General features: G+C 39.5%; 1 protein-coding gene across 6 annotated transcripts in view; it reads left to right on the plus strand.

Moving 5' to 3' along the window:
* The window catches only part of ANKS1B (ankyrin repeat and sterile alpha motif domain containing 1B), a 736,839-nt gene that overhangs the window by 175,421 nt on the left and 545,032 nt on the right, over positions 1 to 16,386 (plus strand). For all 6 annotated transcript variants that reach the window (XM_043545507.1, XM_043545504.1, XM_043545515.1 and 3 more), the window contains exon 9: positions 7,376 to 7,516. In XM_043545507.1, the coding sequence (XP_043401442.1) occupies positions 7,376 to 7,516 (141 nt within the window). The remainder of the gene's footprint in view (positions 1 to 7,375; positions 7,517 to 16,386) is intronic.

Below are 16,386 nucleotides of genomic sequence, written 5' to 3' on the forward strand. Positions count from 1 at the left end.
TAAAGTCAACATATTAGCCATGCTTCTACAGTCTGAAGGTAATTAGGCTAAAATGGAGATAATATAAGAAGAGAGGCAGTTTACTGTTTGGTTTTAGATCTCAGCTGTGCGGCATGGATTGCCATAGCTCTACTGGGTACACAGTAACAGATAATTTTTTAGCTACAGCCTGGTCAAAGATCAGAATTTCATGCTGACTATTTTGAGGGAAGCAACAGAGAATCAATCTTTATTATAGGAATTTTAACTGAATCTGATAGAGTGAATGCTGGTCTAAGATAAGGAGTTAATGGAGTGCCTTGGAACTAGGTGATTAAATCAGGTCTGTCAACCAACACCTGCCACAATCATCAATCTAAGGGGGTGGGACCACCAGCTATACTTAATAACTGAGGGAAAGACAGCAAATAAAAGGGAGTAAAGCAGACTTATGGGTAATAGATATTTTATCTTTGGAGAAGGTCTGTCTAGGTAGTGAAGTATATAGTCAATGGCTTTGACTAATGTGAGAGAAGGTCCAAACTTTGGACTGTTAATATACAAGGTGAGAAGGAGAGACTGTGGAGGCTGTCCTGAGAGGATGGAAGACCTGGGTTATGAATTGAGGAAGTGTTTTTATTTTTATTTAGAGTGACTGTAAACTATAATTGAGGGAAATAAAGAGACTGTTTTTGTTGAGTCCAGGGATGCAGAAGTTTGGATAAGTAAAGAGGATTTTCTCCTTCCTTCCTCTTCCCACTGACCTTTGGGTGCTGGTTTGTGCTCTTGGGTGCTGGGAATGGCCAATATTTATTATTAATAATAATTAAAAAAACTCTCATGGAGACAGAAAACCATGCTTACAACTAAAAACACATGTTTAGCAAAGTTATGGCTTCTCTAGTATGTTGGAGAGGGTGCAGATGAGCTTCACGGTAGATGGACATTCCATGCCTACCTTCTGGAGGAGTAATTCTGGGTGCTCAACATCTGAGTCAAATTCTGGCCCTGTTAAAATCAATAGTAGTTTTGCCATTGATTTCAGTAGGGCCAGGACTTCACTCTAAATCTTTTACTGTTATGAATATCTAATACTTATTTCATGTGTTGATAATCAAAGCAGCTGGCTTCTTTAAGGCTTTTATTAGACCTTTGTACCCATTAATTTCTTGTGGTTTTCTTTCTGGCTATTCCATTTTGGGCATCTTGTACAATTTCTCAAGATTTTTCCCTTTTTTTTTTTTTTTTTACATATGCTCTTCTGCTCCTGATAAACCTTTTAGGTTAGGACTATTAGAAATGCTGAAATTCCAGAAGACCATTAGGGTGTAACCTGTTCTTAATATGTTAAACTCAATTAATTTAGGATCCCTTACCTAATGGCTTTACCTGTTACTAATTCTTTTCTGGTGGTGACTGCTATGTATAAGAGAGTCTCCTTCTTGTTTCTATTTTAATCTTTTGTAATTCAAAACTATCCTTTTGTAATTCAAAACATTTTTGGAGGACTTCTGCTTCACTAAAGATTCTCTCTCCCCCTCCCCCACAACTGTCTGGATAGTTGGAGTCACCCAAGTGTACTAACTCATTTTATTCTAGCCATCTGGCTAATGTCCATTAGGCTCTATTTGTCCTTATTTACTCTTTGATGGGGGCAGTCTAGAAATAATCTGCCTCGAAAATATTTTCCATTTCCTCTGATTTTTTTTATCCATAGCATTTAATTCACACTACCGTGAGCCTGACTTACCTCAATTTCATATTTGTTTTACATAAAGTAAATCACCCCTCTCCTTCCTGTATTATATGGGGAAAGTTTATATTCATCTGCTGTTCGTTAGCATGTCATCTGTTTGCCTCACTGTATTTCTGTAATGGCTAAATGATCATATTCTCTCTCTCCCATAATTCCCATTTATCCAGTTTATTATGCATATTCCTTGCTGTTATGTTAAAGGAGCCTCTCATTTTGTATAGTCTTTATATTTTTTATTTAGATTAGATTATGTTCTGTGAATTGCTTTCACTTGCCTATGAAGTTAGACTAGTTTGTTGCATTCTTTCTAGTTGTCAGGTGCTGTTACAGTTCTTTGCCACTTACTATAGGGGGCATCTTTAATATTGGTCTTTGGGCTGGGAATGCTTAAAATAACTTATCCCCTTTGCATGTAGTAAACTACAGTTGTTTTAGTAGTGCAGATAACTGGGCACATTGGAGGGCTTGGACTGCCACCCATTTTACAGATTAGTGAAAGATGTATAGTCCTCTTAACAATATAAGTGGACCTGCTTGACTGCAAATTCACTCTCCCATCTTCTCTACTCCACACCCTCAATCTTGTTCTTCACTCTTCCTTTGTAGCTAAGCAGTATAGCTTTCGGATCATCAACTGCACTGTTTATGCCTTCATTTCCCAATCTAAGCCTCAGAAGTCAAGTCATTAATGAGTTTGCTTAGTGTGTTGCCCACTTCTTATTTAGAAGGATGGAGTGATTGCAGATAAGGACGGGGAGAGAGTTGCACAAAGTTCGCCTTCTTATAGGTTCAAATTTCCTAAACTCAAACCTTCAAGCAAACCTGCAGGTATAAATCAAATTTTAGTTCTGGAGCCAAGTGGCAGAGTGCAATTGGGAAACACCAAGTAAAATTATTTGTTACACCGCATTTGGAGCACAGTATTAGTCACCTTATCTGAATCAAGAAATGAAGTTGGAGAAAGTAGGACTCAGATATGAGAATTTGAAGATGAGATATTATGATTAAAGCACTTAAAGCTGAGTGGTTATGAAAATTAATCTTGACTGGTCTGAGGTCAGTGGACAGGCTGGAACTAGAAGACTAGAATTGGAGAGTGTTATTTTATTATGCCAGCAGTGAAGGGAACCTTTTATTATACTCTTCTAGGGAATAAGAAAAGGAGTACTTGTGGCACCTTAGAGACTAACAAATTTATTTGAGCATAAGCTTTCGTGTGCTACAGCTCACTTCATCGGATGCATTCAGTGGAAAATACAGTGGGGAGATTTATATACATAGAGAACATGAAACAATGGGTGTTACCATACACACTGTAACCAGAATGATCACTTAAGGTGAGCTATTACCAGCAGGAGAGCGGGGAGGGGGGAACCTTTTCTAGTGATAATCAAGGTGGGCCATTTCCAGCAGTTGACAAGAATGTCTGAGGAACAGTGGGGGGTGGGGGGAGGGATAAACATGGGGAAACAGTTTTACTTTGTGTAATGACCCATCCACTCCCAGTCTCTGTTCAAGCCTAAGTTAATTGTATCCAGTTTGCAAATTAATTCCAATTCAGCAGTCTCTCGTTGGAGTCTGTTTTTGAAGTCTTTTTGTTGAAGTATTGCCACTTTTAGGTCTGTAATCGAGTGACCAGAGAGATTGAAGTGTTCTCCAACTGGCTTTTGAATGTTATAATTCTTGACGTCTGATTTGTGTCCATTTATTCTTTTACGTAGAGACTATCCAGTTTGCCCAATGTACATGGCAGAGGGGCATTGCTGGCACATGATGGCATATATCACATTGGTAGATGTGCAGGTGAACGAGCCTCTGATAGTGTAGCTGATGTGATTAGGCCCTATGATGGTGTCCCCTGAATAGATATGTGGACACGGTTGGCAACGGGCTTTGTTGCAAGGATAGGTTCCTGGGTTAGTGGTTCTGTTGTGTGGTGTGTGGTTACTGGTGAGTATTTGCTTCAGGTTGGGGGGCTGTCTGTAAGTAAAGACTGGCCTGTCTCCCAAGATCTGTGAGAGGATAGGTTGTAGATCCTTGATGATGTGTTGGAGAGGTTTTAGTTGGGGGCTGAAGGTGATGGCTAGTGGTGTTCTATTATTATCTTTGTTGGGTCTGTCCTGTAGTAGGTAACTTCTGGGTACTTTTCTGGCTCTGTCAATCTGTTTCTTCACTTCAGCAGGTGGGTATTGTAGTTGTAAGAACGCTTGATAGAGATCTTGTAGGTGTTTGTCTCTGTCTGAGGGGTTGGAGCAAATGCGGTTGTATCGTAGAGCTTGGCTGTAGACAATGGATCGTGTGGTGTGGTCTGGATGAAAGCTGGAGGCATGTAGGTAGGAATAGTGGTCAGTAGGTTTCCGGTATAGGGTGGTGTTTATGTGACCATCACTTATTAGCACTTATGAGTGTCCAGGAAGTGGATCTCTTGTGTGGAGTGGTCCAGGCTGAGGTTGATGGTGGGATGGAAATTGTTGAAATCACGGTGGAATTCCTCAAGGGCTTCTTTTCCATGGGTCCAGATGATTAAGATGTCATCAATGTAGCGCAAGTAGAGTAGGGGCATTAGGGGACGAGAGCTGAGGAAGCGTTGTTCTAAGTCAGCCATAAAAATGTTGGCATACTGTGGGGCCATGCGGGTACCCATAGCAGTGCCGCTGATTTGAAGGTATACATTGTCCGCAAATGTGAAATAGTTATGGGTGAGGACAAAGTCACAAAGTTCAGCCACCAGGTTTGCCGTGATATTATCGGGGATACTGTTCCTGACGGCTTTGTAGTCCATCTTTGTGTGGAATGTTGGTGTAGAGGGCTTCTACATCCATAGTGGCCAGGATGGTGTTTTCAGGAAGATCACTGATGGATTGTAGTTTCCTCAGGAAGTCAGTGATGTCTCGAAGATAGCTGGGAGAGCTGGTAGCTTAGGGCCTGAGGAGGGAGTCTACATAGCCAGACAATCCTGTTGTCAGGGTGCCAATGCCTGAGATGATGGGGCGTCCAGGATTTCCAGGTTTATGGGTCTTGGGTAGCAGATAGAATACCCCAGGTCGGGGTTTCAGGGGTGTGTCTGTGCGGATTTGTTCTTGTGCTTTTTCAGGGAGTTTCTTGGGAACGTTTCTATATTTTTGGAGTGGCATAAGCAAACTGCAACAGTTATAAAAACAAAAGTAAGTGTGCCAAAGCATGCAATAGGCATTGTTTATTATAGAAATCTAAATTTTTGTGACTAGAAGTAGATTGTCACCTTTGGGGAATAGGGGGCAAGCTGGGTTTTTGTTTTGTTTTTTGTTAAGGGAGTGGTTTGTTTTTATCACAATGCTTAAAGCTTATATATTTCCAATGTAAACATATAGGATAAAAATGACAGATGGTAGCATAACATAATTTTAGATAGCAAGGCCCCGGGGGCTGCTTCTGATCCTACACAACTATATAACAATAGAACTCCTTCATGACCCAAACCCTGCAGAGTTCCCCCAATCCTCTTAATAATCCATGCAAAAATGCTGTTGCTATAGTAACACATGCTGTAGCACTACTTGACTGTCAGAATAACCTCAAAAAATAACAGATTTAGAAAATGAATCTTAAAATGCAAAGTAAACAAACATGCACTCTTAAAAGCCCCCTTCCTCTTTTCCCCCAAGAAAAACCAACCACTCAAAAAACAAAAACAAAACAACAACAAAAACCCACCTAGGGTTTGATGCTCCAGTATTGTAATGGGTGATACAGTGAGTTTAAACCAAGGGAGTAAAAACTGGTGGAGAGCAATAAATTCTGAATTTAATCTTGGGTCAATGGGCTGGAGTAATTTAGGACTATTTACTCACATTTGGACAGTATATTTGCAAACGTGAGTGCTCCAAACTTTTTTCTGTTAAATGAAAGTTTAGAATCTGAATGTTAGTGGGGCCATATAGATTCATAGATTCATAGATACTAAGGTCAGAAGGGACCATTATGATCATCTAGTCCTACCTCCTGCACAACGCAGGCCACAGAATCTCACCCACCCACTCCTGTGAAAAACATCTCACCTATGTCTGAGCTATTGAAGTCCTCAAATGGTGGTTTAAAGACTTCAAGGAGCAGAGAATCCTCCAGCAAGTGACCCGTGCCCCATGCTACAGAGGAAGGTGAAACATATCATGCAGGCTGGAACTGGTCCATGGGCTGGTTATTCTATATACGTGAGTTAGATGTGAGCAAAATAACCACATGGGGCATGGAATTAAGATGGAAGTGTAATTTGGGGATTGTCTTCACTACTGCGCTACATTGGTGCAGTTGCATTGACGCGATCTCCTGTCGAAGTAATTACTCCACCTCAACAGGAGGCCGAAGCTATGTCGGCGGGAGAGTATTTCCCACCGACATAGTGCAGTGTAGACACTGCTTTAAATCAATGTACCTTATGTTGGGGGAGGGAAGGGGAGAGGGTTTCAAGTTATATCAACTTTAGCAGTAGTTTAGATAAGCCCTTACAAGATGTGTAAGTTTATTTAGTGTAACTTTGTTCTAAGGGTAGGGTTTTTCAGAAGTGTTCAGCATTGACCTATATCATCTACTGAAATAAATGATAAAACTGTGATTCACTTCCGTGGGATCAAAGATAGGCTAACACAGTATAATTTTGAAAATCCCACCCTACAACTCCTTACTAAGGATGGGGGCAGGAGGTAGGATCACAATCAAGAAAAGGGGGATGATCTGTGTAAATAGAAAAATGCCCACCTTTTCTCCCAGCAACCGTTATAGAATAATGACAGTATTTAAAATGAAAACATAAAATGTGTTTCAAATATCCTCAGTGGCTCCACAGTAGGCATAATTTTGAGTCTGTGCAACAAAGACTTGAAGCAGGAAACAAAACGGTAACAATAGAATTACTTTCCCTGAAACCCCTTGCCCCTTGCTGTTTAGGGCAAACAAACATAGCAGGTTTTTGTTGTTTTTTTTAAATGAAAAATCAATAAGTATTGTTCACCATACATAACAAGTTACCTTTTTTCATCATTGGTAAACAACAAACTAAAAATGAAATCCTAAATTGTGATTACATTTCTACTACTTCTCTGCAAAAGCCACTGGCCAATTCAAGCTAAAATGGTTGTAGTTATATATATATATTTTAATTAATATAATATTTGGCTGTGGAAAGAAGATCCCATTATCTTCTGGTGTTTCTGCAATATTCTACCTACTGTACAATTTCTAAGAGCAGTAAAAATTTAATGTTTTCATTCTCTGCAAGCTGTAGTGGAAAAATAATGTAAAAACTAAAATTTAAATTAAAATGCTCTTTTTTTCAATTGAAAAGTTGCAGGGTGTCTGGTGTTGTACATTATACATAATCTGAATATTATTTGTAGACTGAAGGTGAGTAACAAGAGTCTCTGTCTCTGAAATCCTATTTAAAATACAGCTTACTGTAGCTCATCACATCTTTTTTTCTTTGGGTAATATAATATGTTTTACTGATTATTGATTGAATAGATGCACTGTATTAAGTTGAAAATGCAGTATATTTATCAGTTTCTGGAAATGTGAAGTTTCTCAATCAATCTTAGCATTTTTAACTATGGTAAAATAAAGCAAAATGTTTCTGCATAATGTTCCAGTAAACTTAATTTTCCACAGAGGCCTTCATCAGCAAACCTCTCACCAGGGGAGGAGGAAGAGGAAGATGTCCGGGAAAACAGTTGTGGTCCTGCAGGTTTATGGGAGGCACTGACACCCTGCAATGGATGTAGGAACCTTGGATTCCCCATTCTTGCACAGGTATTTATCTTTCTATCTTAAAATCTGTAAGTTATAGAGCAGTGGTTCTCAAATTTTTTTTCACGGACCACTTAAAAATTGCTGAGGGTCTTGGTGGACCACTTAATGATCTTTCCAAATGTTGTTTGTACCATTAGCTAACTATTGTAAAGCGCTTTGGATAAAAGCGCTATATAAAAAAATGTTATTATAATGAACATTTTTTGTTCTATAAATAAAAGCACACAACTCATATTTTAATATCAGTAGTCTTACCTTTCTAATGCAATGGATGTGCCCTCTCTCCCCGGCTGCGGCAGCCCCCGAGCTGGGGCTGTGAAGGGGGGGGAGAGTCTCTCCCTCTCTCCCCCGCTGAGGCAGCCCCTAAGCTGGGGCTGGGAAGGACGGCCATCTCTCCCCAGCAGCCTCAACCCTGGAAAGTCACCTCTTTCTCTGGCTACCACAGCCCTGCACATCCCAAATTTTCCCCAACCCCCTCTTCTCATCCCACTGTCCCCTCCCACCTACCCCCATTCCCCCTAAGGCCGCCACCTCACCTTACATGTACATCTTCTCCAGGGTCCAGGCACCTAATTAGTGAAGCCATGCCTGCGCGGCTCCACTAATTAGGTGGGTGGCCCTTCATTCTTTTGTGTGCAGCTGCCCAGGCGTTCACCTTAGAAGGAACTATCCGCGGACCACCTGAATGGAGCAGTGATCCGCAGACCACAGTTTGAGAACCTCTACAATAGAGTATTCTTACAATCTTTCTCTGCGAGACCTTTTGCAGCTGTTTCTATTATCATGTTTCTAAATCCATAGGAGTGCAATACAGTATCATCTAGATCAGTGACTACTCTACTCCTTTAAGGAATCTGATTTGTCTTGTATCCCCAAGGTTCACCTCATTTAAAAACTACTTGCTTACAAAATTGGACATAAAAATACAAAGTGTCACTGCACACTAATACTGAAAACTTGCTTACTTTCTCATTTTTACGATATAATTATAAAATCAACTGGAATAGAAATATTGTACTTACATTTCAGTGTGTAATATATATAGCAGTATAAACAACTGATTGTATGAGATTTGAGTTTGTACTGACTTCGCTAGTGCTTTTTATGTAGCCAATTGTAAAACTAGGCAAATATCTAGATGAGTTGATGTACCCCTGGAAGACCTCTGCATAGCCCCAGAAGCATGGTTACCCTTGGTTGAGAACTACTGACCTAGATTATAGACGTAATCTACTGGCACAAAAGTATCTACTACACACTTCTATCTATACAAAATAATAAATCTTTTCCCTATGCTTTCCTCTAGAAAACAGTAACATTTTAAAAATGGAATAATGTACAAAAAATAAATGTTATGAACAATGGACATCCTGTAGAAGTAGCAAAATTCTAATTTCCTGAACACTCTTTAAAAAGACACAGAGCAAAAGTGCCTAAGTGATTTCGAGATCCAATGAGACTTAGATTCTGAAGTGCCTAAGTCACTTTTGAAAATGGGAATGTCTCCTAAGTCACATAGGTACTTCTGAAAATTTTGTCTGCAATCTTTTAACTACAGAATTTAAAAGGGTAAGCATCATATTGTATTACCCATCTAGTTAAGCTTCATGTACAAAATGTTCAATTTACAAAGGCAGTTTCAGAGGTTTGTTTACCCATGGTTTTGGCAGATTATTTCATTCTTCTTGGGAAATTCACAGGCTTTTCACAAGGCAACTGTGGGGGTCAGGGAGATGAATTTCTTCATGGTCACATAAGACCATTAGACCACTGTACAGCTGCTACTGCATACACATGGGACAAATTCTCCTCTCAATTTTGTAACACATGAAAATTTGGCTGTATGTGTGTGATATTTTAGGCAAGAGTACATCTTGAGCTTAACATCTTAAGCTTTCTTGGAGAGCGTATTTACATATAACATTTTAGATAAGCTAAAATAGGTGGCTGTCTTTCAACTACTTCAAGCTTTCAGTAACAAGTTGTTTGGGGGTTTTTTTTGTTTTATTTTTTAGAGCATGAAATCTACTGTATGAAAGGGCATCTGCTGTTGATGCCCCCCCACCCCCAGAATAAAGAAATGTTTTAAAATAGCATCAGAATATGTAACATTTGTTAATATTGGAGCTGGTTGAAAATATTCAAATGGAACAGTTTTCCACTGAAAAATATTGATTCAATGAAACTGAAACATGTGAACTTTTGTTGTATTATAAATTAGAATATAATAGTCAATATGACAAAGAAGAAACATTTAATGAAAATTCCAAGATTTCAGTTTTTCTTCCTAGTTTGGGATTAAACAATATTTTGAAATCTTGAAATTACCTGCAGGACAGAAATTCCTTTTTCCCCCCCTTTGTATAAAGACACTGCAGTTCCTTCCTTCTAGAGTAGTTTGGGGACTTAATACTTCATCTGAAGTGATATAATAGTATACCCCAAGACTCCTCCTTTGAGGTTTGTATAACTTCCCCAAAATTTCTTTCACTTAAATCCTGACATTTGTCAAGTAATCATTAACACTCTTGATATTCTGGAGAAGGATAAAGGAAAATGGCTAAGAAATGTAGGGCTAAATCCTCCTTATCCACTGGAAGACTAAACACTAGCATCTATGCAGGCATGCCAGTAGGTGAGTCCTGTGCAAGGTGAATCATACTGCCACAGAGCAGGATGGCATATCAGGACTGTCCAGCTCATCAGGTCTGCCCAGTACATCAGAGTACTTGCTGTCTCCTTTCTCATGGTGCAGCTTTCTTACTTCTGTTATTTCTTGCACTTTTATTGTGCTACTGAATGTGGGCTTGTCCAATTTCTTCTATCGATTTCAGTGAAGCAGGATCAGTCAATTAATGAACTTGAATAGTGACAATCAAGATTTAGTCAGTGCTCCAGCTTTTTATGAGCTGCTTGTTTCTTCAACATTTCAACAGTTGCTTTCTACTTCATGACATTTATAATTTCTAGACATCTTTAACGTCTTTGGTATGTAACAAGGTGCAGTGTTATCAGATCTCTAAAAGATATAGCAGTATTTTAGGTTCTTACTGGTTATCAACTCCTAGTTTTTCATAAATTACTTTTAATGTTGGTACTTTTCCGCTTTGGAGTTATGTCATCTATTGATTGATTACGCATTAATCTTCCCATGGTGAACATGTGTGAATCATAGAAAAATAGGAATGGAAGGGATTTTGATGGGTCATTTAATCCAGACCCCTGCACTGAGGCAGAACTAAGTATTATTTAGACCATCCCGATGGATGTTTGTCTAGCCTGTTCTTAAAAACCTCCAGTGTCGGAGATTCCGCACACTCCTGAGGTAATTAAATACCCTTACAGTTAGGAAGGTTTTCCTAATGTCTAACCTAAACTGCCCTTGCTGCAATTTCAGCCCATTTCTTGTCCTATCCTCAGAAGTTAAGGAGAACAATTTTTCTCCCTCCTCCTTGTAAAAACCTTTTATCATGTCCCCCCTCAGTCTTCTCTTCTCCAGACTAAACAAACCCAGTTTTTTTCAATCTTCCCTCAAAGCTCATGTTTTCTAGACCTTTACTCATTTTTGTTGCTCTTCTCTGGACTTTCTCCAATTTGTCCACATCTTTCCTGAGGTGTGGTTCCCAGAGCTGGACATAATACTCCAGTTGAGGTCTTATCAGTACTGAGTAGAGTGGAAGTATTATTTCTCATATCTTGCTTACAACATTCCTGCTAATACATCCTAGAATATTTGCTTTTTTGCAACAGTATTACATTGTTGACCCATGCTTAGTTTGTGATCTACTATGATCCCCAGATCCTTTGCTGCAATACTCCTTCCTTGGCATTTCCCATTTTGTATTTGTGAAATTGATTATTCTTTCCTAAGTGTAGTACTTTGCATTTGTCCTTAGTGAATTTCATCCTATTTAACTCCCATTTCTCTAGTTTGTCAAGATCATTTTGAATTCTAATCCTGTTCCCCCAAAGCACTTGCAACCCTTCCCAGCTTAGTATTGTCTGCAAACTTTATAAGTGTACTCTCTATGCCATGATCCAAATAATTTATGAAGTTATTGAACAGAACCAGACACAGGAGAGATCCCTGCAGGACTCCACTCAATATGCCCTTTCAGCTTAACTGTGAACCATTGATAACTACTTTCTGAGTATGGTTTTCCACACTGTTGTGCTCTCACCTTACAGAAGGATCGTCTAGGCTAGTGGTCACCAACCCATCAATCATGTTCAGCTGGTTGATCCTGGAGCCTCTTCCAGTTGATCACGATCTCTGGGCCGCTAAAAGTCTGGCAGCGCAGCGGTGCTCAGGCAGACTGCCTGCCTGCCCTGGCACCATGCCACTCTTGGAAGCGGCTGGCTGCTGGCATATCTCTGTTCCCCTGGGGGGACGGGGGAAGAAGGCGGGGTGAGGTGGCTCTGCACGCTGCCCCCACCCCCAGCACCGTCCCCGCAACTGTCCCCGCAACTCCCAAAAAACAAAAAATAAGTAAAAAGACATTTAACATTTTGGCCATGCTGCGTTTTCTGTTCTCTTTCCTTCCTCATGTAGTAATGGCCCTATCCTGTTTCTGGTCTTCCTCTTGCTTCTCATGTATTTGTAAACTGCTTTCTTGTTACCCTTTATATTCCTAACTAGTTTAACCTTGTTTTGTGCTTGGTGTTTCTAATTTTGTCCCTTCATGCTTGTGTTGTGGGGTTGTTTTTATATTCATCCTTTGTAATTTGACCTAGTTTCCACTTCTTGTGTGACTCTTTTTTGAGTTTTCATATCATTGACAATCTCCTGGTTAAGCCAGCATTGCCTCTTACCATACTTCTCATCTTTCCTCTGCATTGGTATAGTTTGCTCTTGTTCCCTTAATAATGTCTCTTTAAAAAACTGCCAACTCTTCTGAACCCTTTTTCCCCCTTAGACTTGCTTCCCATGGGATCTTACCAACCAATTATCTGAGTTTGCTAAAGTCTGCCTTCTTGAAGTCCATTGTCTTTATTCTGATGTTTTCCCTGTTTCACCATTCCCTAAATCAGGAACTCATCATTTCATGATTTCTTTCATCCAAGCAGCCTTCCACCTTCAGATTCTCAACTAGTTCCTCCCTGTTTGTCAGAATCAAATCCAGAATAACCTCTCCCCAGTTGCTTTCTACACCTTTGGTAATAAAAAGTTGCCTATGTTGCATTCCAAGAGCTTGTTGGATAATCTGTGTCCTGCTGTATTTCCCAACAAATGTCTGGGTAGTTGAAGTCCTCCATCATCACTAAGTCCTGTGTTTTTGGATGATTTTGTTGTTTAAAAAGTCTCATCCACCACTTCTTTCTCCTATTTAGGTGGTCTATAGTAGATCCCTAGCATGATATCACCACTGTTTTTACCCCTTTTATCTTTACCCAGAGACTTTCAACTGGTCTACCTCCCACTTCTCTATCTCAGCCTCGTGCAAGTGTATACGTATTTGATATACAAGACACCTTCTCCCTTTTTTTCCCCTGACTGTCCTTTCTGAACAATCTATACCTTTCTATACCAGAATTGCTGTCATATGAATTATCCCACCAAGTTTCTGTGATGCCAATTGTCATATTTGTGATTATTCATTAGTATTTCTAGCTCTTCCTGTTTATTTCCCATACTTCTTGCATGAATATACAGACATCTAAGATGTTTATTAGATTTCCCCTCTGTATTCCCTCTTGTGTCTCCTTCATCCGGGCTGTGATTTCCCATATTGACCCCCAGATTCTGACCTCTCACCCAAGTCTCCATGTTTTGGATTTACCTGTGGGCTTTTATCTCCTGCCCCCATTAAACCTAGTTTAAAGGTTAGCCAGTCTGTATCCGAAGATACTCTTCCCCTTCCTTGACAGGTGGACCCCATCTCTGCTCAGCAGTCTGCCTTCTCAGAACAGGGTCCCCTGGTCAAGGAAGTTGAAGACCTCCTGTCGACACCACCTGCGCAGCCACGTATTTGCCTCCAGGATGTATCTGTCTTTGCCCGGATTATTTTGAGTGATTTCATAATTTAAAAATAATTTTCCTTGCCTATTTTTAACATAAGATAAATGTAAGGGCTACTATAGTAGCAATGAAATTGGTTCAAGATTGTTTTCCAGATATGGGCTGGTCCCTTTTCCCTTTTAATAAAGGAGGTTCATTTCAGGATTTACTTAAACTGGAGGACAGTAATTTCCTGAACTAGTTTGCTTCTTTTACACTTAAATTGTAAAATATTAAGCAAATTCAGTTTTAATAAAAATCATCTGTCACTCACTAAGAGGATAAAAAGGCTCTTTAATTGTGTACACTTAACTCTGTCTGTTTATTTTTGCCCAACTCCTCCATTAGGTCTCAAAATATATCTAGACAAGTATTATATAAAAATGAGCTTTTGTTTCTTCTATTTTTTTTCCTATCGGACTAAAGGGGGAAAAGCCAAAGAGTAATAACATTCAAGAAGATACAGGGATAAGATCTGTGGTCGAAATGACAATATACTATATCTCAGTATCACTGTAGAAATGTCTGTGTTGGTATTAATACTGCACGTCTCTATCGGGACATCTGTAATTCTTATCCAAATGCTTCCATGCTCTAAATAGGGATCAGCACTGCCTGTGCACAAAGTTCATAAGAGGCTTATTACCTTGATAAACCCCTATTCTAAATTTGGCCAAATTAAAGCCCATGTCAGACACAAAAGAAACCACATCTCTGGTGTGTAATCAGCTACCACAGGTAAAGAGCCACTAGGAAGATGGATGGGCATACGTATATTGCTACAGATATGGGTGTCTGCTGATGCTTACCACATAATGACAATTAAAACTGTGTGTGGGCACTTCCGGAAAGATAGGGCTGTAACTCTAGAGAGATGTGCAAACCTTGCTCCAAGTTAAATGTTTGTATTTTGTATCTTTGATGTATCCTTTGTATACATATCCACAATTAACATGGCCCAAACTAAGACTATCATAATTCACACATTTATAATGAGCCTGCGAAAATAGATGAACTTTGGAGTGTGACTTGGTCTGCAGATATGGGCTCTGGAAAAACAAATTCCAGAATTGAGGACTCCTCACTGAGAATGTAGAACTGTTAACTTAAGCACTTTAAACTATTGCAATAGCTAATGAAGAGAGAAAGAAACTGTTTTCAAGTTATCCAAGACATAAATCATTTACATTTTTTTAGATTTAAACTATCGATTTGGTTCCTCAGCTTGTGATGGGTTCAATCCAACTCCTATATTTCTCATGTAACACTGCAATAAGAAGTGTTCTTACTAGTCATGTCAGCACATTTGACATGTCAGAAATTCAGATCTCATTATGGAGACACTTACAAATATAGAAATAAAGTATTTGGCTTCATCCTTTTAAAAATGCACCTTTTTTTTCCTGAGAAGCCAAATAGGAAGAATGGTCTGTCAATTATTGAACACCATCAGTTAGTACATTTTGCATTTCTGTTCTAGCTGGGAATAAATTTTAACTATTCTCTAAACACTGTATTTATAGATTAAAGGGGAAAGGCAAATGGAAGTTGATTTCTACTTTAGATAGGCAGTTGGCAGAATAATTGTAATTAAAAAGGTAAATCCTGAGTGAGATGAAGACAGTGTTTGTCTCTGACCTAATGAGCTAGCAGTATTAAGGGAAAAGAAGGATTGATTTTCAAGTTTGAGACTTGTTTGGTTTCTTTACTGTATTTGTATTTTAGTTCAGAAAAAGAGGTTGGCTGGCCATAGTTCTGAGCATGTAATAGCTAATATCATATCCATACAGAATTCTGCTGCAAAGCTCAGTTTCCTAGTGCAGTTTGACCATGTCATCCCTCTCTTCGAATCCCTCAGCTGGTTCCCTGTTCTCTATCGTGTCAAACATAAGCTACTTTTATTTACTTTCAAGGTCCTTTATATTCAGTCCCCGCCCTACCTATCAGCTCTCATTTGCTATCAATCTGTCGATGATTGCCTCCAGTCAGCCTACGATGACAGCCTTCGCTACCCACTTGCTAAATTTCAGACAAGCACCTTTGTGCTTTCTTTCATACTGCTCCACATGCTTATGTGGTGCTTATGTAAACATCTGCAAAGCCACCTAATTATCCACCTTCAAATCCTTCCTCCGAATTCTCCTTGTGATAGCTACAGAAAAAACCTTGACAGTAGTCGGGCTGTTGGTGTGCAGGGACGATTACCTGTCATGCTGACCAGTATTATCTCATTGTATTCTTGTACTCCCCAATCTGTTTTATATCTTATACTTAGGTTGCAAGTTCCTGGGACAAGAACCATCCTTTTGTTCTGTTTTAGCACAGCACCTAGTGGGGTTGTGGTCCATGACAAGGTGTCGTGGGTGCTACGGTAATACAAATTAATGATAATAATTTCTGTTGTACTATGCGTAGGTTTTAAAAATATCTGACAATAATAACTGAACTTTCATGAAAGTAGCTCTTGTGCCAGTAGCATGGAAATCTTGCAGTAGCAGTAGCAGTGATGTAGTTGTCTAAGCACTTTTCCTCTGCAGAGATGTTTAGTCAGTGAGGACACAGCAGCTCCATACCCACTCCAGTTCAGTGTAGAAGGGGAGTCCCTTATCCCCAGCATAAGTATCTGCATAACAGAAACCTTCCTTTACCCCCTCCTCGACCCTGAGATAACTTTAAATAAAATAAAACCCAAATTAAAAGTTGACCAGAGGATGAATTCAGCCTACAACCCAGAGCTCTCAGTCCCCGCAGCACTCTAAACCTCTAGTGCCAGAGGGTTCATTGGCATTTGTTTACCCTGAAGCAAGCTTTTTGGTATGTTAATACCAGCCTTTATTCAGGTGAAAAGCGCTGTTAGAATCTCTTAGAGTAC

This window comes from Chelonia mydas, chromosome 1 (assembly GCF_015237465.2).
Source record: "Chelonia mydas isolate rCheMyd1 chromosome 1, rCheMyd1.pri.v2, whole genome shotgun sequence".
Classification (NCBI taxonomy): domain Eukaryota; kingdom Metazoa; phylum Chordata; order Testudines; family Cheloniidae; genus Chelonia; species Chelonia mydas.